General features: G+C 39.3%; 2 protein-coding genes and 2 pseudogenes across 2 annotated transcripts; 1 reads left to right on the top strand and 3 right to left on the bottom strand.

Moving 5' to 3' along the window:
* Positions 1–169: 169 nt before the first annotated feature.
* LOC139478790 (E3 ubiquitin-protein ligase TRIM71-like) lies at positions 170–11965 on the bottom strand. The gene is made up of 9 exons (XM_071261415.1): positions 11913–11965; positions 8574–9694; positions 8224–8338; positions 7617–7726; positions 5426–5541; positions 4410–4545; positions 3592–3746; positions 2754–2823; positions 170–1982 (listed from the first exon to the last, which is right to left on the bottom strand). Exons 2-9 carry the CDS (start codon positions 9691–9693, stop codon positions 1909–1911), a joined length of 1896 nt encoding a protein of 631 aa, XP_071117516.1. The 5' UTR covers position 9694; positions 11913–11965; the 3' UTR covers positions 170–1908.
* Positions 11966–13439: 1474 nt separating this feature from the next.
* Positions 13440–22726, bottom strand: part of LOC139479410 (uncharacterized) — a 151853-nt pseudogene continuing 142566 nt past the window's right edge.
* LOC139479679 (uncharacterized) lies at positions 16113–18751 on the top strand (annotated as a pseudogene).
* LOC139479678 (uncharacterized) lies at positions 17128–21807 on the bottom strand. Its single transcript, XM_071262524.1, has 4 exons — positions 21435–21807; positions 20793–21023; positions 20327–20468; positions 17128–18388 (listed from the first exon to the last, which is right to left on the bottom strand). The coding sequence occupies exons 1-4, from the start codon at positions 21722–21724 to the stop codon at positions 17588–17590; spliced, it is 1464 nt and encodes a 487-aa protein (XP_071118625.1). The 5' UTR covers positions 21725–21807; the 3' UTR covers positions 17128–17587.

Here is a 22726-nt window from a genome sequence, read left to right as displayed (position 1 = left end):
TTCACATGGTATAGCAGCTGGGGCAACTAGTACTGCTCCTTGTAATATTGCCTCACAGAAATCTGTACATGGAAAATATGACACTGGAAAGGTATCCTGCGTAAACTTTGATGTTTTTCAAAATCATAAACTGAACTACAGAAACACAAGTCAAAATCTGTGATGATTATGTTTATTTAATTCAACTGGTAAAATAAAGTACAAATCAATGGAGTTGGTTGGTTTATTGTTTAACGCCACACTCACAGCTATATGATGGCGGTCTGTAAATAATTAAGTCAGGACCAGACAATCCAGTGATTGGGATCGATGGCATGCATCAACCAAGTCAGCAAGCCTGACCACCCAATCCCGTTAGTCACCTCTTTTGACAAGTATAGTCGCCTTTTGTGGCAAGCATGGGTTGCTAAAGACCTATTCTAACCTAGATCTTCACGGGTCAGATCAATGAAGTAGTTAGGATGCTAGGTTTTGAAATCTGTAGGTTAAAATATTAACCTCCAATGCATGTATTGACAAGAAAGTACATTGTTGCTAAGCACTGTTGGACAAACATGAATGAGCCTAATTCAGTTAGATCATTGAACCTACTCCTTCAGGAAACATGTTTTGTTTTAATACAAATATAATATCATTAGAACAATTTCTTCTTGTTGTTTTACTGAACATTTATTAATTATCTTGGTCATAATGGATATTGTCTTGAAACAAAGGAAAAGGAATCATAATGCAGATAGAAAAGAAAGAGAAGAATAACAAAAGAAATTTCCTGATCTGGCGTTTCCAAGTTACAATAATATTGTAACCTTGCATTTCCTACCATGGATTGTTGCTGATGCTAACATGAAGCTATTACCATAATCACCTAGTAAATAATGTGACTTGCCTAATAAAGGCTTGGCAAAATATGTGCCCCCAATAAAAGTCTCTGCAAAGTCTTATCAACTTAAAGGACCTTTGAAATCAGGCCTATCTAATAATTGATATTCCATCTTTTGAAGAAATATTGTGATGTCATTAATAAAAAAGAACAAATAGTCCTCGGTACCTTCATCTTGGTATAAAAAGAAGACAACATGACAAAACAATATTATATATGTTTGTTCAATATCATTTCTGAACGTAAAAAGATATCTTTCCTTTTGGTCCTATATGCATTTGACCTTTACCTCTGGAGTAGCTGATAACTGAGATGGCTGCATGATTTTACAATGACCCATGAACAGAATAGTGAGTTGACTGTATTTTCAGTTTTACAGTCGTGAAGGTGAAAGTCTGTGGCAAGATCACATGGACCAAAACATGGTTCACATTACATGAACGGTAGCAGCCCTGTGATCACCTTTTATGAATTAATTGTAATCTTTTAACACATCCCTCATGAAATATGTGTCTTGAATATTTTGACTTCAGTATATGAGGTGACATCTGACCTAACTCATGAGAATGTGATTTGTTTGTTTGTTTGTTGTTTAAAGCCACACACAGCAATTTTCCAGCTATATGATGGTGATCTGTAAAAATAATCATGTCTGGACCAGACAATCCAGTGATTGATATCACGAGCATCGATCCAAGCAATTTGGATACGATGACATGCATCAACCAAGTCAGCGAGCCTTGCACATGAGGTTCAGATCATCAAATAACATGTCCCTTTAAGGTTGACAACAACACCTAATTTCAGCAGAAAGCAAAATGTCTCATGCTCTAACTTAAAATGATATAAGTTCCATTCCTCCTTGACTTTCAATGTCGGCCATGAGCTGCCACAGAATTCCTCATTCCTGGTATTGGTAGGTCTACAAATGTAACGTGTCAATAGCATATTGCTAATAAGTTTCTCAAAAGTCATGCATACCTCAGTTTATCACCTTGGTTTACAAATTGTTCTCTGGTGAACTTGGCCTAGGCATCATGGATCTCAAATTCGTATCCACTTTGTGGCAATGGTTTGAAATTCTTCTTTGTCTTTTTCTTTGCTTCAGAAAACAAAATAAATAATCATTATGCTACTGATGTAGCTCATACTCAATATTTAACTGGACATTTATACATGTAATTTAATAGCACAGGTTATTCTGTATTCATCGATCATTTATGAGACCTGCATCACTTTGGGCTTTCCTCACACATTAAGCTGACACGCTGTGATATAACTGGAAACTGTTAAAAGCGGCGTTAAACCCAACTCACTCACTGAAGGAATGGTCATACTGACATTGTCTAAGTGTTCAGCATTTGTCTTTAGGATACCATTGTACTGATCCACAAATATTGTCAAATAATATGACATGTTCACAATTTCTCTGAAACAGTTAGTACATCTCTGGCCATCATCGGCTCTGACTACTTGCAGAGGAGGGTCGTTTGAATGATAGACATTGAAATGATAGCAATGTTCATATTTGTGGAAGGAAATTTCAGTTCATACTCTACCATAGTCAAAACAAGGATAAATCCAGGTGGATATTGATATGTCATTTGAAATGAGAATGATGGTGATGTTAGGTTATTCTCGAACATCCCAATAGAACAAGATGATATGAGTGTGTATTCCTTGGGGTCTTATGTGTTTTTGAATATTTTTATCTATTTCCATGATGGTAGGGAATTCTGATCGGAATATGACACCAAACACGTGTCAGCATCTGTCTTTCACTGAAAAATACCATAATATGATGTTGAAGTCAATCGATTCTGCACATCATCACTCAAGTGTAAATCTATCAGAGAAAGGTGAACTTCTGTACCTGAATCTCTGGCTGCCTGCACCTTGGTAATGGCAGGTTGTTGGACACTCTGAACATGAAGCTCAACAGTCTGAAATGAAGAGGCAAACACATAGTCGACACAACTGTTTTCAATTCTAGATTAGGGGCATTGGTGGTGCAGTCGTATTTTAGGACCCGTGAAGATTCGGGGGGTAGAATAGGTCCTCAGCAACCCATGCTTGTCGTAAACTGCGACTATGCTTGTCGAAAGAGGCGACGAACGTGATCGGGTGGTCAGGCTCGCTGACTTGGTTGAAGAATGTCATCGATCCCAATTTCGTGGATCAATGCTCATGATGTCGATCACTGGATTGTCTGGTCCAGACTCGATTATTTACAAACTGAGGTCATATAGCTGGAATATTTCTGAGTGCGGCTTAAAACAACCAACCAACCAATATATTTTAGTGACTCTGGATGTCTTCTTTCATTCACTGTTGGAAAACAGTCACGTATGTACAGTCACCAACATTTGGCATAAAAAAAGGAGAAATAAGCCTGGTCACCCTGCCATTCTTATAATCCGGAATTGAGAAACGTTACTGGATACTAAATACATGTATATCATCCTTGAATTGTTTGCTGGCGGATGACAAAGTAGACACAATATATGCATAACAATTTCCTTAATTATTGTAAAGGTGACGTATCGGTATAGATCCTTTTACCGTTGTCAAGCAAGACTGGACAAGACTGGTCTATATCTGTTTCCTCTACACACTATGTATTTATCAATTTGCTTAAAATAAGGTGACATGGCTTAAATCGTGACTAAATCCACAGTTTCCTGAATAATGAAAACTAATCAATGTGTCACCTGGTGATCTTTAAGCCCAGCATTGTATAAGTTCTTCTGTGGTTCTAGTGGAGTCTGCCCATAGTAACATTCTCCACGACGTTTTCCAATCAACAGCTGGGTGTGTGCGTCCTTTGGCACACCAAATGTCTTCCTCATCCACATTTCCAATTCACCTGTTAACAGATAATTCTATTTACTCTGACACAAAAGTATATAAAAGTATTTACATCATGAAATATAAATGTTATGATTGGTTGCCAAAAGAAATATCAGCTTTGAAAAATGACTGCCAGAGATAAAACGCCCAAATACACGTGGAAACTACGTGGGCAGAGAGGTATTCTTAATTTTGACACTGAAAAGTCGTCAAGTGCTATGGGCAATTAGTAGTGTTGATTTTCATTATCCATAGCAACACGTAATCTTAAAGCTTGCTTTAATGCAGTATTTGTGATCAGATTGTTAATGATTCCCCTCTAACGTGATCAATGCCTAAGGGCTTCAAACTGATAGAAGTCGGCGAGAGTACTATAACGAGAGAATTATCTTTAGGAAAAAAAACTACCTTGAATAAATGGTGAGCATATCCTGTCTTTTTGGTAGCATGTGTCATTCATGATTATCGAAGAGTGAGTGATATGGGTTCAACTGTATGTCAGTTATCTCACGTGTGTCAGTGCATAATAATAGGGCCGATTTCAACAACCACTTCTGCTAAACACTAGTAAGAGGCGCAACTATGTACAGGAAGATGTGTAGCCTTAGTCCACAAAGCACCAAATCAAGTCTTCGAAAAGGAAAGGCCAGATAACGATCAAAGCAAAGTAAAAACACACCTATGGTTGTTTCACGAGAAAGTGATTTCGTGAACTGTTGTCCACTTGGTACACACTTCAAACATAGTTCTAGCGGGTGGATCTCTATTTCTGGTTGTGCCCCAACCTTGATAACACTCCGATAGAGAACAGTGTCCTGAAATGACAAAGTCATGTCAGTTATTAATAAGTCGCTTGTGGTGAAACTGTAATATTGCTAGAAGACATTAGTTTTGTTCTATTCACCTCTTCGTGACTTGTTATCAAACTGTATGATCTATAAGGAAGAGAATTTGTGGATGTCAACTTCTTTATTATGAGGAACACAGCTGATGAAGGATTAAGTATATGCTCCCGAAACGTTGTGTTCCTCATAATAAAGAAGTTGACATCCATAAATTCTCTTCCTTATGTGTATCACTTCCAAATGCCTTTCAAAGACTTGTATGCTCTATATATACAAAAGCTTTCCTGAGAACAGTCTATTTCATTGTCAAACGGTATACCCCACTTTATAAGTCATACTCCTTCACAGCTTAAACATGGTTACTTTGATTTTTCTCAACACATTTCACAAACATGTTGGAATCAATTGTTTGTGTATGGGTGAGTGAGTGAGTGAGTACCGTTTTTACGCCTTTTAGCAATATTCCAGCAATATCACGGCAGGGGACACCAGAAATGGGCTTCACACATTGTACCCATGTCGGGAATCGAACCCGGGTCTTTGGTGTGACAATCTTTAACCACTAGGCTACCCGACCGCCCCTGTTTGTGTATGGATACTAATTAACGTCTGTGTTCAAATATACAAGGGCGAACTGGTGGCAAACAAAACACTATGACATATACGCTCTCATTGATGAAGAGGGCACTTCGGTAGATAATTGCAAGGATATAACTAAAATCTGCTGTCCGCTTGTTTTTGTTTGCCTATCCCTTAATAAAAATTAAGGATTAATCAATGTTGGGTAACACTCGTAACAATATACAGTTGATTTACGCGGGCTTGTTACACATGGGTGATTTTCATGTACCTCTGCTACGATTCCATACCACTCCAATAGCTTCCCAAACGCAGCCTTAGGTAGAGTGACCATGCTGTTTTGCTCTGGATATGAATATAATGTGCTTTTCCTTAGCGTTTTGTGATCTGAAAAACAACAACATACATTTGCTCTTATATCATCATGGTGGTAAGTGTACACATTTTGATCGTACATATATTCGCATAATTAGATTTGAAGAAGAACCGGAATATGATTGTAAATGCTCAACTGAATTAAATGAATGAAAAAGGCCGTTGAAACCGAATTTCACTATGCTATAGGGATCTGATGATGGGTTTGAATATAAGATTCAGCCGGATTCATATAATTGATTCATTGATGTCTCAGCAACACATTCATATCCGACCGCCTCCGTGGTAGAGTGGTAGAGCGTCTGCCCGGAGAGCGGCAGGTCGGGGTCGATCCCCATACGTCATACCAAGAAGACGTTAAAGACGGTTGACGCTCAGCATTGAGGGGCTAAAACAAGGACATTTCGACTCGAAGTTAGTATACTGTGTGTGAGTAGGGTATTCATGTTAATCTGCGGCATGGTATCTCAGTAGGCTAGCACTATGAAATCTGCAATAGTCCGGACTAGTACAAGCAGCCACACACACATGCGTTCATGCACGTCGCTATAAAAAGTGCAATAATCTTGGACGCGACGATAAACCCCATTTCACCTCACCTCACCTCACCTCACCTCACCTCACCTCACCTCACCTCACCTCACATCACATCACCTCACCTCACATCACATCACATCACATCACCTCACCTCATTCATACCCGTGTGTTTCACGAAAGTGGCAGTTTACTACTTTGACATCCATCATATGCACGACTTCCTTACATTTTAAAAGTGACCTATGTAATATCACTGAATATAATGTCTCAAATCTTTACTCAACGTTTCCAACTGTCCTTTATCGGGCAAATGTTTTGATTAACCCTTACATATGACTATAATTCCGCAAGTCCCGATGTGCTTTAAATTGCATCTAAAATATATGGGGAAATTATGTGAACCAATACGCAATGAGTTGACAATTGTTTTAGGTATGCCCGTTTGTGCTAAGACAGAACCTGGTCGCAAAAATGAGAGGGGCAAGAGCATTCCTGACATACTCGTTTTATTCCGTGACAAGCCGAATAGCGACTAGTGCCCGTCTCGTGGCCGTTTATGACTGGGTTCCCCTATGTCATATATATGTCAGATGCTATTTAAAGCACATCGGGACGTGCGGAATTATACAGTATGATTGAACACGTTTAACTGTATCTGGGGTATATTTTTAGATACAAGACATGTGTAAAATAAAAAACTATTTCTGACGGATTCTTTGATGAAGAACTTGAAATCATACGCGCATTCTGATTGGTTTGTCGTATTTTCGCACATAACATTCATCGACAGGGGGACGAGTCTTGCTGAAGGATACGGAAAGAGGCGAGTGGTGACGAATGTAACAAACCGGAACCGGGAAAAAAAGTTACTGCCAAATTCAAACATTAGTTCCTTGAGAACGGGAAGACACAGTTGGAAAAATGCGGGTTAGAAATAAAACCTGAAGACATGACATTTTGGGAACCCAGGCGATCGGACAAAAAATCAGGAGAGCGAGCCTGCACGTTTGCTGTTTCATTCCGTCTCGGCCCTTGGTCTCAAAGGGTAGTTTGGACAATGAATATGCATGAATTTCGCTAAATGTCCTGTGCATGACGATACACGTGAGCAGAAAGGGAATTCCTTTGACTGTCCCCGACATTCCGTTGCAATAAATGTAGTCCGCTTCGGTGGGCGTTGATTATTTTTTTACATTTTACATTCATTGGGAAACTCACTCATTCATAATGACAAATATGTTGTTTGTTTGTTTTTAACGTCGCACTCAGCTATATTCCAGCTATTTGACGGCGGTCTGTAAATACTCGGACCAGACAATTCAGTGATTGACATCATGAGCATCGATCTACGCAAATGGGATACGATAACATGCATCAACCAGTCTTTGTTTTATCCCCTTAATGCCAAGTAAAATGAGATAACGGGGTCATGGTGGCACTACAGTGACGAGAAAGGTCGATTAGAACCATCTTCCCTAATTTCCAAGACAATTTCAAGAAGTAGTTGATGTACTGGCTAGCGCTGACATTTCTAATAAAGGTCACCTACATGTCAGTAAGGGCGTGTTGTCTATTGGTCCAGGGCTTCCATCGTCTTTTTCATAAAAGATGCCAACATATCGTTCCCATTTTTGAAACCACTCAGCAGCAACAATGTACCTGATGGAAAAATATAAACTAGCGTTCTAATAGGAAGATGCAATGGAAAACATATTACCTATTCTTCTCCATCTGAAACTCCACACATATGTACTGTTTCACTATAACAAAAAATCCATTGTAGTCTATTGACCCGCAAGCTATAAACATAAGTTGTCAATTCAAGTGAATAACCAGCCTAGAGTTTCTGCCGTGTGGAAATTATATGAAAGGACCACTGAAAATCAGTGATGACACCAGGTGTTCGCGAAAAGGTTAAGCATGTCCTGCCCTACAAAATAAAGTGCTACCCACTGTAATATCAGATTGCCCTGATTTTACCAAGCGACCGAAGCTGTGTTGTTCAAGTAGATCCGCGAGGTAACAGTTTCTGGGGTCTGGCTCTACCTAAATAAGAGTGACACGAGGGTGTTCCACGCCTTCAACGATCTGACTTGCGACTAATCTGCCCAATTATGGCTGTATGGACTTCGTTTAGGATAATATTAGGAATTCACCTTACTTCACCAACAATCAACGGTGTTTCTCTCAACTCGTTTATCACGCTCTTCTGCTCCTTTCGTTCACTTCTCTCAAAGTGTCGGGGACTAGATGTAACCTTGGCCTTCACATCTGCATTAAACAGTTACTTATTTAAGATCTATCGTCTATCTCATCACAGAATTTATTTTCATTTTATATCGCATACGCCCACAGTTATATTTGAAACGATTTACCTCTCATGGGTATGATAAAAGTTAGACCAAAGTTATATGAATCAGTTGCAATGACTTTATTTTGCGGTCACAATATGCCCTTCATAGTAGGGTCTAAATACAATTTGTCCAAAAATAAAATAATCACGTACCTGGAAAAGGGATCGCAACTGTGTTTCTAATTTGACCTAACTTCGAAACGTATAATCCCAAATCACGATCCAGTTCTGGCCTGAAGCCAAACGTATCGTCATCCAGAGGAACATTAGAGGTGCAGTCTTCATCCACCATGGACTGAAGGGTCTGTTTTATGGCCGGGTACATCTGCAGCATCTCTACGTCATCAACTCTCTTTTGAGCTTCATTGTAGTACGATGTACTGGACTCAATGATGGCAAGGGTCTGCTCGTAGGTCTCCGTAGCCTTTTGGACAGAAGTCACCATTTGTCCATTTTTGTCTTGAATGTCGACCTTCAAACGTTCCTTACGTTCTTTCAGTAACTGGTTCATACAGTCAAACATCTTATCAATTTCAGCCATACCATTTTTAGTTGCAATGGTGAGAAGTTTCTCCTGCTGTTTGCCCTTGTTTCTCAATGTTTGAAGACGACCAGTCATCTTGACTACTTCGGCCAGGGAACGCTCTATGTCCTGTCTCCCGGCTTGAGCAGCTTCTTTCGGTTTCATAAACGTATGGCCGCTGTGATCCACAACGGTGCAGGAAAGGCAACATAATGTCTTACATGTTGAGCAGAAGAATTCAACATTGTACTTGGGATGACTTTGACAAAAATGACCTCTGGAGAAAGTTTTGACAGGTTCCTCAAGCAACTTTTCTAGAGATATGATGGAATGGTCTCTACTCAACTTGTTTCGATGATGAGCAAAGTCACAGTCCTTGCAAAGATACGATTTGCAGTCTTGGCAGCGTGAAATGGCATCCAAACTTTCGGGACAGTCACTGCACAAGACCTTCTTCTGTTGCTTGACCTGCAGGTACTCCACCAAATTAGACCTCACAGGATCAATGGGCAATATATCAATCTTGTTGACGCCATTCTCCACATGGCGACACAGTGGACATGTCACGAGGCCCTTCCCCTGCTTCTCCAGGAGTTGCTGCAGACAATGTGAACAGAAAGCGTGGAGGCAAGACCGTAACAGTCGAGGCTTTCGTTCATCCAGGTTGAAGTGTTCTGTGCAAACAGCACATTCTAGGAATGCATCCTTCAAATCACCTATGTCCACCTTTGTGCTTGGACCACCAGACATTCTGTTTAACCCAAAAAAACAAAAAAAACATCTTTCAATAGTCAGCCCTATTTGTGTGTAAGCATAATTATAAACCCTAGTTTAGTTTATTATAATATTCTCAACTAGAGGATTAGAGCCCGAGGTTCGCAGCGGTGAAACATTTGTATTTTCATTTTTACCATTACTGTATACACCATACATAAGGCATGGAAAGAAAACAAGATTGAAAAAATTATATTATCCAAGAAGGAACGACCAGGAACTAAAACAAGTTCAGTTTGATTCAGGTGCACAATTGACTTGCCTTTGCATGTGTTTGTGGCGGATAACACCACTGGCGCAGGATACGCTCACTCTTTTGCTAACAACTGGTATCATCTCTATGTGATAGTGATTCATATAAAAAATACTTCTGGTATAGTCGGAATCGTACAATCGACTCTGCTTTGGGCAGATATTTCTTATGAACGTGCAAAGGGATTAGTCGTTACCATTGAAATTATATCCCATTAACTTGAATTCTAATGTACGTTCTGTCATAGAAGCAATATTCAGTTCTATGATTGTAATGTTTCTGATTTAGGTCACAGTCACAGTATATTTTCTTTCAGATCTGTCTACTTCCCATGGTGACCCGTGAAGATCCGGGTAGATACCCAGCAACCATGCTTGTCATAAGATGCGACTATGCTAGTTGTGAGAGGCGACTAACGGGATCGGGTGGTCAGGCTCGCTGACTTGGTTGACGCATGTCATCGTATCCCAATTTCGTGGATCGATGCTCATGATCTCACTCACTGAATTGTCTGGTCCAGACTCGATTATTTACAGACCGCCGTCATACAGCTGGAATATTGCTGAGTGCAGCGTTAAACAACAAACAAACAAAACATAACGTCTCATAGCAGATTATTTTAACAGAACATTTGTTTTCGAATTTCGTATGTGTATGAGTTTCTTTCATTACTGAGGGGACTTCACTGGTAGGACACTGAAGGATCATTATGGTGATTAGCAGCATATAACAAAATAACAGTTTTCTTACAAAGCTAGCGAGCCAGTGACCCCAATCATCCAAGCGTCTATGAAAAATAACGACACGAAACAGATCATACCCGTCAGGTGTACACGTTGTGTTACGCTCATATTGCATTGCGGGTGACAGGTGTGAAAATATGCGTGGCCAGTGAAGGGTGCCTCAAAAAACATAAACAATAGCATTCATAGCAAAAATTATAATCACAATACCAGTTGGGACAAGCAATATTCCAGACTGTGAAGTTGTGTTCCCTCCTGAACATTGGCTTGTTCCCCTTGTAATCTATCCTTTTCAAACCAAAGTCAGTAATAACTTTGTTAATTAGCTATTTCCATGAACCAAAACTTTTAACGATAAGAGTTAAAGACAAACATGAATTTATTTCTATTTCCGACAGTATTTTAGAGTGTTTACTGCGACCTTGGCCTTTACGTCACGAGTTTAACCCTCGCTTCAGACGACTGCACAGTCGATGTGCCACACCCACCTGTTCATGCTCACCTTATTACCATAACAATTAGAAAGGTGCTTCTCTACCATTCGTCACCACTCGCCCCTTTCCGTAACCTGCCATTCGGCTTCATTCGAATACACGAGAGGGGCACGAGTCGCTATTCGGCTTGTCCCGGAATAACACGAGTTGGTCACGAATGATTCGGCTTATCCCGGAATAACACAACTTGGTCACGAATGCTTCTCTTCCGGGTCTAATGCCCAGTCTAGTCTATACGATGTAATCAGTTGCCTGTTTTATCAATGACATTTTCTTTGTGTAATTAACTGCAGGATTAATATACATCATGAACTGTCGATTAGCAGACAAACAAAGTGGGTATCTATTGGCATCATTCAAATTTGCTGGGACTGCCAATTGGACAATACGCCCACAAAGAACAACTTTTACATGTATTTCAGACATTTTAACTTTCAAACATGGTCATGGCACTTTGTAGAAAGGGGTTAGATGATGTTACCAAGCGTTATAGTAAAAATGCCTTTAGTGTTGTAGAAAAGATGCGACAGTTCGTCTCATCTAAAAACAGTGTAGTCATACGTTTAGTGTCAAAACGACTACTGCAACCATAGTATGCACAACTATGTATTCTAGATAGTATATTCCATGTATTATAGTAATGTGATAGAATTATGAACAGCGAGTAAAGAAAGGTGTAGAGGTATATGATAGTTATGCTCTTACCTGTCCCAGTGTATGTCTTCCGCGTTGGGCAGTCACTCACAGCTAAGTGTTTCGCGCGAGTTGACTGAAAGCAGTTATCTCCCTTCGTTCTATCAAGTTTACAGTTGTGATGGTTTCTCTTCAAATGCAAAATACCTTGGTCTTGTTTATTTGTTGTTTAACCCACACGCAGCAATATTCCAACTGTATAACGGCGATCTGCAAATAATCGAGTCTGGACCAGACAATCCAGTGACTGACTTCATGAGCATCGATCCTCGCAACTGGGATACGATTACATGTATCAAAAAAGTCACGCCGATCGTCACGCCGATGACCCGGGTTCGATTCCCGACATGGGTACAATGCGTGAAGCCCATTTCTAGTGTCCCCCGCCCTGATATTGCTGGAATATTGCTAAAAGTGGCGTACAACCACTCCCTCACTCCCTCAAACAATATGGCGGTGCCTCGTCAAGACGATAATATCGATAATCAAGATCTACATAGTAATAAAACGGGTCTCACATCGCGAAATGCATCAAGTCACATCAGCACCCTGATTAATTTAGAAGCATTAAGGAATTTGGAGAATATCTGTTGACGCCGAGCTAGTGGTACACATGCTTTACGAATCCTGCAATCGACCGAAATCTGCACGGCACTTTACGAACCGGATGTCGATTTCGTTACGCGAGTTTGATTGGACTTTGCATAGACTCGTAGTCCAGCCAAATATAACTACATAATTCCAGCCAAGTTCGTCAAGGATAGATGCTCGTTAACCCCATCACTGACAGGCGACACAGATAACACAGACCTATAGACCGATTGTCAGGATGTACGGCAACCATTAGGACTTCATCTTTACAAGATGCCTGATTTTTTGCTTGTTTGTGTTTTCATTGTTTTACGCCGCAGTCCTCAATATACGGGATAATTCACGTGGGACTGTAAATATTCGAGTGTGTGAGTTGAGTTGAACGCCGCTTTGGACAGTATTCCAGATATATCTCGGCGTGTCAGCTTAATGTGAGAGGAAAGCCTGAAGTAAAGCAGGTCTCAGACGTTTACCACTTCGGTGAAACCAACGAGTATGGTGCTGAAAACTCTAGAAACATTATCGGTAGGGAACGGGAATTCGAACCACAATCATAGGTTCATGGCGCACCCAAGTGACACAAATAATCGTGACGCCTTAGACGACTGTGCCGACGGTAACCTCCCCAAACCCCTACATCCGATTTCCCCTACAGCTTAAGACAACAAAGTTCACGGTCCATGGCACTGCTAATCCCTAGTCTGTTAGTTATTTCATACAATGGAACAACCTAAGAAACACGAATAGATTGAGATAAATATTTAATTACGATTACGATATTCAAAATTCATAATACATTATAGTAAAATGTTCATTTTTCAAAATTCATAATACATTATAACAAAATGTTCATTTTTCAAAATTCATAATACATTATAACAAATTGTTCATTTTTCAAAATTCATAATACATTATAATAAATTTCATCTCAAATGTTCAATTCACTCTTTATCCCAGCCTGAGGAGATGGCCAACCGCATCTAGAAACTGCATTGGGGATTTCACCTCTCTATTCAACTCGTCCTTCAGGCGGCAGAGGCGGTTCTCCACCTCTCTGTACACTCTCTTCCTGCCTCTTGAAGCTGCTCCAAAGTCGAGCTGTAAAATCTTAGCTCCTTCTGCCTGTTTCACCTTCCTGACTGCCTCCACAAATCGGTAGATGTTGGGATGTCGGTGAGGGAGACCTCGGTTGAGTCGGTTATGAAAGCCTTCCAGGTTGTTGTTCGTCCCGGGACCTGTTGTACCGTGATGGTTACACAGTGGTTTGGGAATCGGGCTCCGTGGTCGACCCAGGTAGTGACGATGTAGTCGTTGAAGGCGACAGCTCTTGGTACATCTGGTGTGTTGTCCATTGCGTCAACCCAACCCAACCCAACTCAGTGTAATAATTGTTTCTTCCTATTGTTATTTTTGTAATTTCTAAAAAATGTCTTCTCATCATACAGGCATCTTTCATTACACTTACATTAATTCTTTTTCTTAAACACTTTCCCCTAATCCCCTAAAGTTCTACCCCTTTCATTTCTACTACCTCTAGATCTACTCCAGACCTTAATCTCTCCTTTAGGTGAGTTCATAATGCCAGACAGGTAAATGCCGCGTGTTGTTTCAACTAATTGTAGGGGAACTGGGTTGTAGGGGTTTTGGGAGATAACCGTGCCGACTCTTCACCCTGTAGATATTCGAGTCTAGCCACCTCTTATAAGGCCTCTGCAGAGAAAGGAGATTTGACCGAGTTCACTGAAACGGAGCAATATTCAAGGTAACACCCGTGCTCTGTACTCTACATAGTACTTGAAGGCAATGCTAATTGAAAACGTCAAAGCCTTAGGGCTACCATAGTCGTATCTCTGTCACACTTATAAAAACAGGAAGCTACCGATTGAATAACGAATCCTCGCGAGCCCCTGTACAGCATATGGTCACTGGATGTATTGAGTCGCTGAACAAAACGTACGAGTACGACTACGGGAGTGCACGCAGCACAACTTCACAGATGACAGATTACATTGAAATAAAAAAAACCCATAATAATCATTGGGAAAGGCTACGACAAACCTAACATAATATGCAATCGTCAGTGAATAGCATTAGATATTAAAGTGCACAGTGCGCAAGAATTATAACACATGTATACATTTGATATACACACATCTCAGAGCGCAGTGTTTAAGTGTTATATAATAGTATGCGTCCCACCATGCGGTATATCGATACTGTGCATGTAGATCATGTATATAACATACTAATTTAGACTAATACATAATAAACTCTATTTGTTTTCATCAGCGAATTAATTTATGCCTTTGAGTAAGGATGTTTTTCACTTTTTTAGTTACAATTACATACTTTACGGACCCCAGACCCACAATTTCACCAAATCTGACTGTTTGATTGGCATTCTAGAAGATGGTTTATTGCAAAGAGTGACGTTTGGGGAATATCCCAGCTTGATAAAGGTGTAAGAATCTACACCGAAACCTTGTTTTTTGTGTGCAATAAACCAGTCCTTAATACGTCAGTAGAGCTGTACGTTTCCTTAATATAGCCCGTAGCGACTTGGGCTCCCTTCCGCAAAGCGATCGTATCGACTTTAAAATAGACATACGATGGTCGTAGTGCTACGATCGCTTTGTGGAACGGGACCTTGGTTTTAATTCAGTAGTGCGGCATACAAGAGCATATATGTATCCATTCGAATACAAAAGCCTCCCGAACAAAAATACTTTTCAGGGATCACTTTAAAGAAACTGAAGTGTTTTCCAGCTGTTTTTTATTGCACCCACCAAGCCTGTTTTTAATTGAAATCCCTTACAATAATAGGATTGCACGACATATATAGTGAACTCACTCACTGAATAATCAATTTCTGCGTCTCCCCAAACGCAATAAAGAAATAAAAAGGAAACAAATTAATACGTCAAATGTGTGTGTAGGTCAAATTATTGTGTGTGTGTGTGTGTGTGTGTGTGTGTGTGTGTGTGTGTGTGTGTGTGTGTGTGTGTGTGTGTGTGTGACCAGCTGCAGGTGCTTCGGTCTGTCTGTCTATCTGAGTCTGTGTGTATCTGTGTGTGTTAGTATGCCAGGCAAGTGACACACAATGATGCCAATCGTTTTATGATCCCTAGGTCACCCGTTCCTTTGTGTGTCTATCCAGGGTGGTTTGTGTACACGTCCTAGCTATGGCCTCCTTCACGACGGGGTCTTTAAAATAAAAGCGACTAAAATATACCGACCGCAAAAGAAACGTCACCCCAAGTAACATTGCATGAAAAGTTGTCATTTAAATATCTGGGTAATTTTTGGCAAAGTTCCTAAAATTTGACATTACCTTGTCCTGGAAAATGAAATTTGATGATAAAAAACAAAGCAGATGACAAAAAAACGATCGTCCAAACGCATCACGGCAACGGCCATGGTAACCCGATGCACGTGAGTTCCGTGCAAATTGAAATGCACATGCGTTCCCCCATTTCTTGCCCTATAAATATCCACCCAGATCGGATAACATTCATTCGTTATTGAATTGCTACCACGACGTGGAGCGTTCCATATCACGCTGCCATTTAACGCACAGATCCAGTCTGGAATTGACCTCTCCGTCGAATTTTATTGACAGCTGACTTGACCAATCAGCGAGTCGCTCTGACAGTCTGCGCACGCATACTTTGACTGCAGTCACTTCCTTAGACAAACAAGCTTGTCTAAGTTGGGCCGGCGCGCTTTACGCAATCGTTCTATCGGCCAACATATCCAGAAAAAAATGGTAAAGAGGTGCAGTCACGGTCTGTGCAATAGTGATGACAGGTATCCTGAACGACTTGAAGGCGGTGTCAAGTTCATACCGTTTCCAAAACCGAAGACTGACTACGAGAAGTGCCTACGGTGGATAAAACTTTGTGGGCGACCGCATAATCAGCTCAATCCGTCAAACATCAACTGCAATAGATATGTTTGCACAAAGGTACATTTCCCGTACATTTAATCAATTTTATAGTTGGATACGTCATTTTGTTTGGCAGCGATCAGTTTTCCTATTACCATTGGCCAAGTAGTGAATATAAATTAGCTGGGTTGGTAATCGTCGAACAGATGTATAAAGATCTATGTATATAAAGATTTCACAAACTTATTGAAAACTTTTGAATTCATTGTGTTTATATACATTATACATCGGTTTATCCACATAATAGAGGTTTTTATGTTAAATTTGATTTTCAGCACTTCGTCAACAATTTTCCAAGTGAGCAACATCCAGACCCATTACCTGCCAATCACTTTGACAAGGCTGGACTGAGTAGGAAGCCCCCTACAAAAAGAAAGCCCACTGATGATGGAACTCAGAGGTTTGTGTACACTGTAAGAAGCCATTGATTGGTTTTTTACAATTTGTTTATCAATTGACATGATCAAATACTTTGTAAAATTTCTACAGTTGATTCAGTTGTTCCATCTTGTTCACATAAGTTCGTAAATAAGATTTTCTGATCTTGTAATGAATACTGCCCAGGGGAAATGTATGTTGTTAATTTGGATGAAATAAAAATAAATGAGTTCTGCTTGGAACAAACAATAAATAGGGTAGGTAGGTATGGCTTTTGTTCTTTAAATTGTTTGTTCATTTAATAAAAGTTTGATAACGATATTGGCTAATGTGAAAATTCAGTGTTAGCCAAAAAGTTGGAGAGATTGGAAGGTAATACAAGTTGAGATAGCACATGAGGAAATTTATTAGATGTGTTGAGTGTCTCATTAACACCCAGTATGATGTGAAATTGTTTGATAAGGTAATGTATGCATCCAGTCAGCACCTATATGGGTCACACTTTATCCTCTTTTGCTATTAAACATTGTTATATGACACTCATGCACATTATACTGTATGAACTCAAATAACAGACACACAAATATTTGATATTGGTTTAATTTTATCTTCTCAAACAACAATCAATAGTAACTTTGTAAAAGTTTATAGTTTCAAATATTATTGCAGATTGGAGCCAACAGAAAAGATAGCTAAATCTGACAACCCATCTTTACCTTCTGCCACTGCTGTTCATACAAGTTCAAACGTGACAACAGATTGTCAGACTGACTCATGCTGTAAGTGTACACACATTCTGAGAACTTGGCAAACACAGTACTGGTTTAACATACTGAAAGTAAAAAGCACTCAATTCATCCAACATTTGTTGCATAAACACAGGAAGAGGAAAAATTCTTTGTATGAACAGGTCTTTTTTTGTGAAAACAACAAAGTCACAAACGGCAGCACCTGAAATCATGAGTTGTCCTTGAACTTGATAAAAATATTCATGATTATGGGGAGCTTTCTTGATTGAAATTATCCCATCTGTATTTTGCAAGCAGAACTTTGGCAATAAACAGCAGGCATCACTGATGGACATGTCTCGGGCTGAGTATGGACATTTTACTTCTATGATGCCTGTAATACCATCTTCACACACCTTCCCATCTGGTGTAGCTCCTAGAAATGGAAACTTTCTGTTCACTACAAGACCACAATCATGAACATGATTACCTGACTGCTTAATGTATTTTTCAATAGCTTGTCTTTCATTACTTTTGCCATAGCTGGTTGCAGCAGATGTGAAAGCCTTTTCATTTATGATATTGTTGATGAACTTTTCTGTGATGGTTTTTCTTTTGAGTATGATCCCAAATGTGGATGCTGTCAGCCTGTGTTTCCTGGCTTGAAACCATATCTGACTGTTGGTCTGGTCCCTTGTTAGTTGCTCTAACTGTTCACATTGCTCCTGTGTCATATCCTCGATGTGGTACTCTGCTCCAAGGGTCACTGTGGCGGCCTGGGGAAAAGCTAGATTGCCACATCTAGTGCCAACAGATTTTATTGGCTCAGTCTCAAAAAACTTTGCCTGAAATAAAAAGCAAACTGACATGAGATCAAATTAACAATGTTTATTTGTCATTACATTATAACATCAATTTGTATTTGGCAGAATTGATTTCCTTTTACTTTTAAATGTTTCAGGGATCGACCCAATGGATATGATAGCACTTATTGCAGAGAATGAGAGCCTGAAGAGAGATCTGTCAACATGCAGTTTGGAGCTTATAGATGTCTTGAGAAAGCTGAAAGATACTGAAGAGGAATGTGAACATCTAAAAAAGCAAAAAACATTTACTTTTTCGATTGATGTTATATTGGAAGATGCTAAGCTTATTAAGTACTACACAGGCTTTAACAAAGAAACCTTCATTGCCATATATAGGTATTTAGTTCCAGATCCTCAATCATGTCCTCTTAGGTATCTTGGGAAAGGAAAATTGTCCAAAATTAGGAAACTTTCCCTTGAAAATCAGTTGTTTTTGACGCTTTGCAAACTGAGAAATAATTTTCACTTGCAGGATTTGGCTTTTAGATTTGCAATTACTCAGCAAGTTGCAGGGGTTATCTTCAATTCCTGGATAAATTACATGTTTCTCAGGTTTGGTGAGGTAAGCATCTGGCCCCACAGAGATGTCTTGTATGAAAGGATGCCAGAGGACTATAGGAAAGATTTTCCAAGTACATTTCCTATTGTTGACTGCACAGAAATTAGAATTGAAAAACCATCTTCACTAAATACCCAAACTCAAACGTACAGCAATTACAAGTCCACTAACACATTGAAGGCATTAGTGGCTGTAGATCCGAGAGGCTCAGTTATTTTTATTTCTATGCTGTTCTCAGGGGCAATGTCAGACAAAGAAATATTTAAGCAGTCAGGTTTTCAGTCAACACTGATTGATCTTATTGAGATTGGTTATCTGGAGGAGGGAGATGGAATTATGGCAGATAAGGGGTTTGATATTGAAGCAGAAGTAGAGAAAACAGGGCTTCGACTGAATATACCACCATTTGCTAAGTCTGGTGTACAGATGAGCCAAAAAGATGTCACCTTCACTCAAAAGATTGCTGGGCACAGAGTACATGTCGAAAGAGCTATACGCAGAATCAAAAGTTTCAAGATTCTCAGTGGCCGCATTCAGCTATCAATGTTGTCTTCAATTGATCAAATTTGGTATGTTTGCTCTTTTCTGACAAATTTCATGCCTCCTTGTATCAGAAAGAAGTAAATTGTGACACAGTACATGTAGTTGTTTTTGCAACACTGCAAAATTCTTTTTAGACCTATCATGTTATCAGGCTAAATTTGTGTTTGTACTGCATACCAAGGTTCTGCTGTCACATGTTTGTTAGCATTGTTTGAGCTTGGGCCAAAGGTCAGATTCACAGGTAGCAATGTAAAATTACATCATTTACATAATAATAACAGTACCATATTGAATTCAAACATAATCATGTTAATACTTTTGTCAAAACTGAACCACTTGAACTATAATTTTATGTGACCTGTCACCTATTCAATTACATGAAGTGATTTTAATCCAAACTTCCTTTCGCCCAAACACATGAAGTAATCTTAATTCCAGCTTTTCTTTGCTAGATAGGATATTGTCCCTGATTTGACCTGAGCTTATAAACATGTAGCTTTAGCCCTATTTACCATGTCTTACTGTTACTATAGTGTTAAAACATGACAGTGTACAATGGGACCTTGATAATGGTCACACCATGTGAAAAACATCCTCCAGTAATAATGATATAGAGTAAAATTACTGTACAAAATTCTGAATTGCTGTATTAGGAGTTTCACTATAATAGCATCCTCAATATCTACGGTGGCTACCCCTTAACAAACATGTTAAGGTTGGATATATCCAGTCATTTCCCATTGAGTTACAACATGCTTGGCAGGTAAAGGCTGTGGTCAAATTCTAACAAACACTAAAACCATTGCTAAACTTACATGCGTTGACAAGCCACTGCCAACAGGGACTGGTCCCACATGAGTGTGCACAGTTTTAGAGGGGTTGCAGACGAGGTATCCAATGGGAAGGTGTTTTAGGCCTTGAAGATGTTCAACATCTGCTTCCTCGACCCGTACATTTCTGTAAAATGTAATTGTCTATCTCACTTTCTTAATCCAGAGAACTTATTGTTAGAGAGCTCACTTCCTTGTTGAAGTTTATCCTGTTGATGAATTCAAATGTGTCTTGTTGAAATGTAATACATTTAAGAGTGATAAACATGACAATTATGGCATCTATTTCCATTGAACATGATGATTATCATTTAGTTTATATCAATGTATATTTAGTTATGTTAATGTTTATGATACATGTGATACCAGTGAACTTTATGTATACATTTGTTTGCTTTGAGTGAAATAAGGAAAGCATAATTCATGAAATAAATCAGAATAAATCAAGTACCTGCATTCTGTCAATGTATTAGTAACTGGTTTCTTTTTCCTGTCTGGTTTGGGGTTGACAAAAACTAAATGTGGTACATCGCCTGCTTCAACTTTGGTACACCGAGGTTTGCTCCACTGTTCTGGAAGTGATGTACTGGACAGCTTTGATGGAACCTCAGTGAAACCCATCAACTGCCATTGCTGCAGTGCTATGATGAATCCAATGACATGGGAACATGATCCACTAGCTCTGAAAAATTTAGTGAAATTCAAAATTGATGCTAAATTAAATTGCAAGTTTTTATAATCCATACAAATAAAACATTAAAAAGTTAGTTGCATATTTGACAAATATATCAGATGTTAATATTGATCTTTTTTTAACAGGTGATAAGGTGTTTTTGGTATGGAGTCCAGTACTGTAAATTAACACACAATAACTTTTCTTTCGTCAGGAGATTTGAGTGAAATGTCTTTACATAAATTTATTATCATGATCATTACCTCTGGATGTAACTATTATCCTGTTAGCCTCAGTATATTGAACGAATGTATCACGAAATTAGGGAACATGATACGTTTGTATCAACAATAAATATTACGGGATAATGCATCTTGTCAACAGTAATGAGACAAACCTGGTTGTCAACGGTCAACTTACCCTGCTTGACATGAACAATAGGCATAGGAAATTTCTTCAGGCTTGATGTCAACATGAACAGCATGGGGCGGCTCGTTTTTCTTCATACTGCGATAGCACTTGGCACTACTGACGATGGTGTCATTCTCTCCGTAAGTCATGCTTACTGAATGGAAGTACCCCTCACTAAAAAACTTAAACCCTTGCTGTTTACTTTTCATTGAAAATGACACCTGTTTCATAAAAGAAGTCGACAAATCAGCCTGTAAATCCGCCAACGAAGCTCTCCGAGTTTGACAAGAGGCAGCCATGTTGTTTATAAGTTTGTCTAAGGAAGTGGCGGAAAGGTCGTGACCTCTTTGAAGGCGTGGCTTAAGGTGCCATACGGAGAGGTCAATTGGTCTTGCACAGAGGGTCGGCCCTGTGGTCTTCCAGAACATCGGTCCAGGGAGAGGCAATGGTGTCACAGCAGCTCGGTACATCGACCAAGTCTTGAGACCACATGCCATACTTCATTGGGCACGTCGCCGCAACCACGAGTTTCAGCATGATAACGCCCGTGCCCACACTGCGAGAGCAACAAGAGACTTACTCCAGCAGAATGGCCTCAGAACCATGCAGTGGCCTGCCCTCAGTCCCAATTTATATCCCATTGAGCATCTGTGGGACGAGATTCAAAGACGGCTGAATGACGTCCGACCAAGGCCGACAACTGCAGCCGAACTGCATCTCACTATAAATTATTAAGAATTGGTGAACTGGATATCATGGATAATATAGGGACGAGAATGGGCATCGATAGGACACTTCGGTTTGGTACATTATGTAAATTACATGTAATTGGAAATTAAACTCATTTTGATATTAATATGCCCTGCATTTGTTAATATTCTTTCAACGTGAACAATGTTGAAGATGAGTGTCACTTTGTTCCAACAGAAAATATCTTAAGTTAAGCGATAATTTATTATGTCTATAACATTATTATATATAATAACTGTACTGACACTTGGTCACTCAGAGAATGCTTCTTCGCAGTTTTACTTTTTTAAATATAATTTGATATGAAACTTTTAAACCTTAAAATAAATAAACCTTTTTTCACATAATACAACTGCTGGTGGGTATCTTAGACATCTTATCTTCGAAAATCAATCAATTTGCTTTTTCGACAAAGAAATTATATTTCAAACATTTCATGTGTCTTCATTTCTTACCTCAATCTTCATTGAACTAATCTATTCTTACACAGTATTACCCAGTTACTGATTACTTTTTAAAAACTGTTGCATGAATTAATGATGGTTAAATAG

This window comes from Haliotis cracherodii, unplaced genomic scaffold (assembly GCF_022045235.1).
Source record: "Haliotis cracherodii isolate W230 unplaced genomic scaffold, xgHalCrac1.p SCAF_4, whole genome shotgun sequence".
NCBI lineage: Eukaryota > Metazoa > Mollusca > Gastropoda > Lepetellida > Haliotidae > Haliotis > Haliotis cracherodii.
Note: the sequence above shows the minus strand (reverse complement) of the source record. Positions and strands in the feature narration are given on the sequence as shown.

What these genes read in the sequence shown, in the direction of transcription:
- LOC139479678 (XM_071262524.1), bottom strand. Translation starts at nt 21,724, where the DNA reads ATGGCTGCCTCTTGTCAAACTCGGAGAGCTTCGTTGGCGGATTTACAG. An exon ending in TATTGTTCATGTCAAGCAGG is followed by an intron (nt 21,024 to 21,434) that starts GTAAGTTGACCG and finishes TAAATTTTTCAG; the next exon opens with AGCTAGTGGATCATGTTCCC. An exon ending in GCAGTGGCTTGTCAACGCAT is followed by an intron (nt 18,389 to 20,326) that starts GTAAGTTTAGCA and finishes TTTTTATTTCAG; the next exon opens with GCAAAGTTTTTTGAGACTGA.
- LOC139478790 (XM_071261415.1), bottom strand. Translation starts at nt 9,693, where the DNA reads ATGTCTGGTGGTCCAAGCACAAAGGTGGACATAGGTGATTTGAAGGAT. An exon ending in CAACACGCCCTTACTGACAT is followed by an intron (nt 5,542 to 7,616) that starts GTAGGTGACCTT and finishes GTTGTTTTTCAG; the next exon opens with ATCACAAAACGCTAAGGAAA. An exon ending in GGTATGGAATCGTAGCAGAG is followed by an intron (nt 4,546 to 5,425) that starts GTACATGAAAAT and finishes TTGTCATTTCAG; the next exon opens with GACACTGTTCTCTATCGGAG.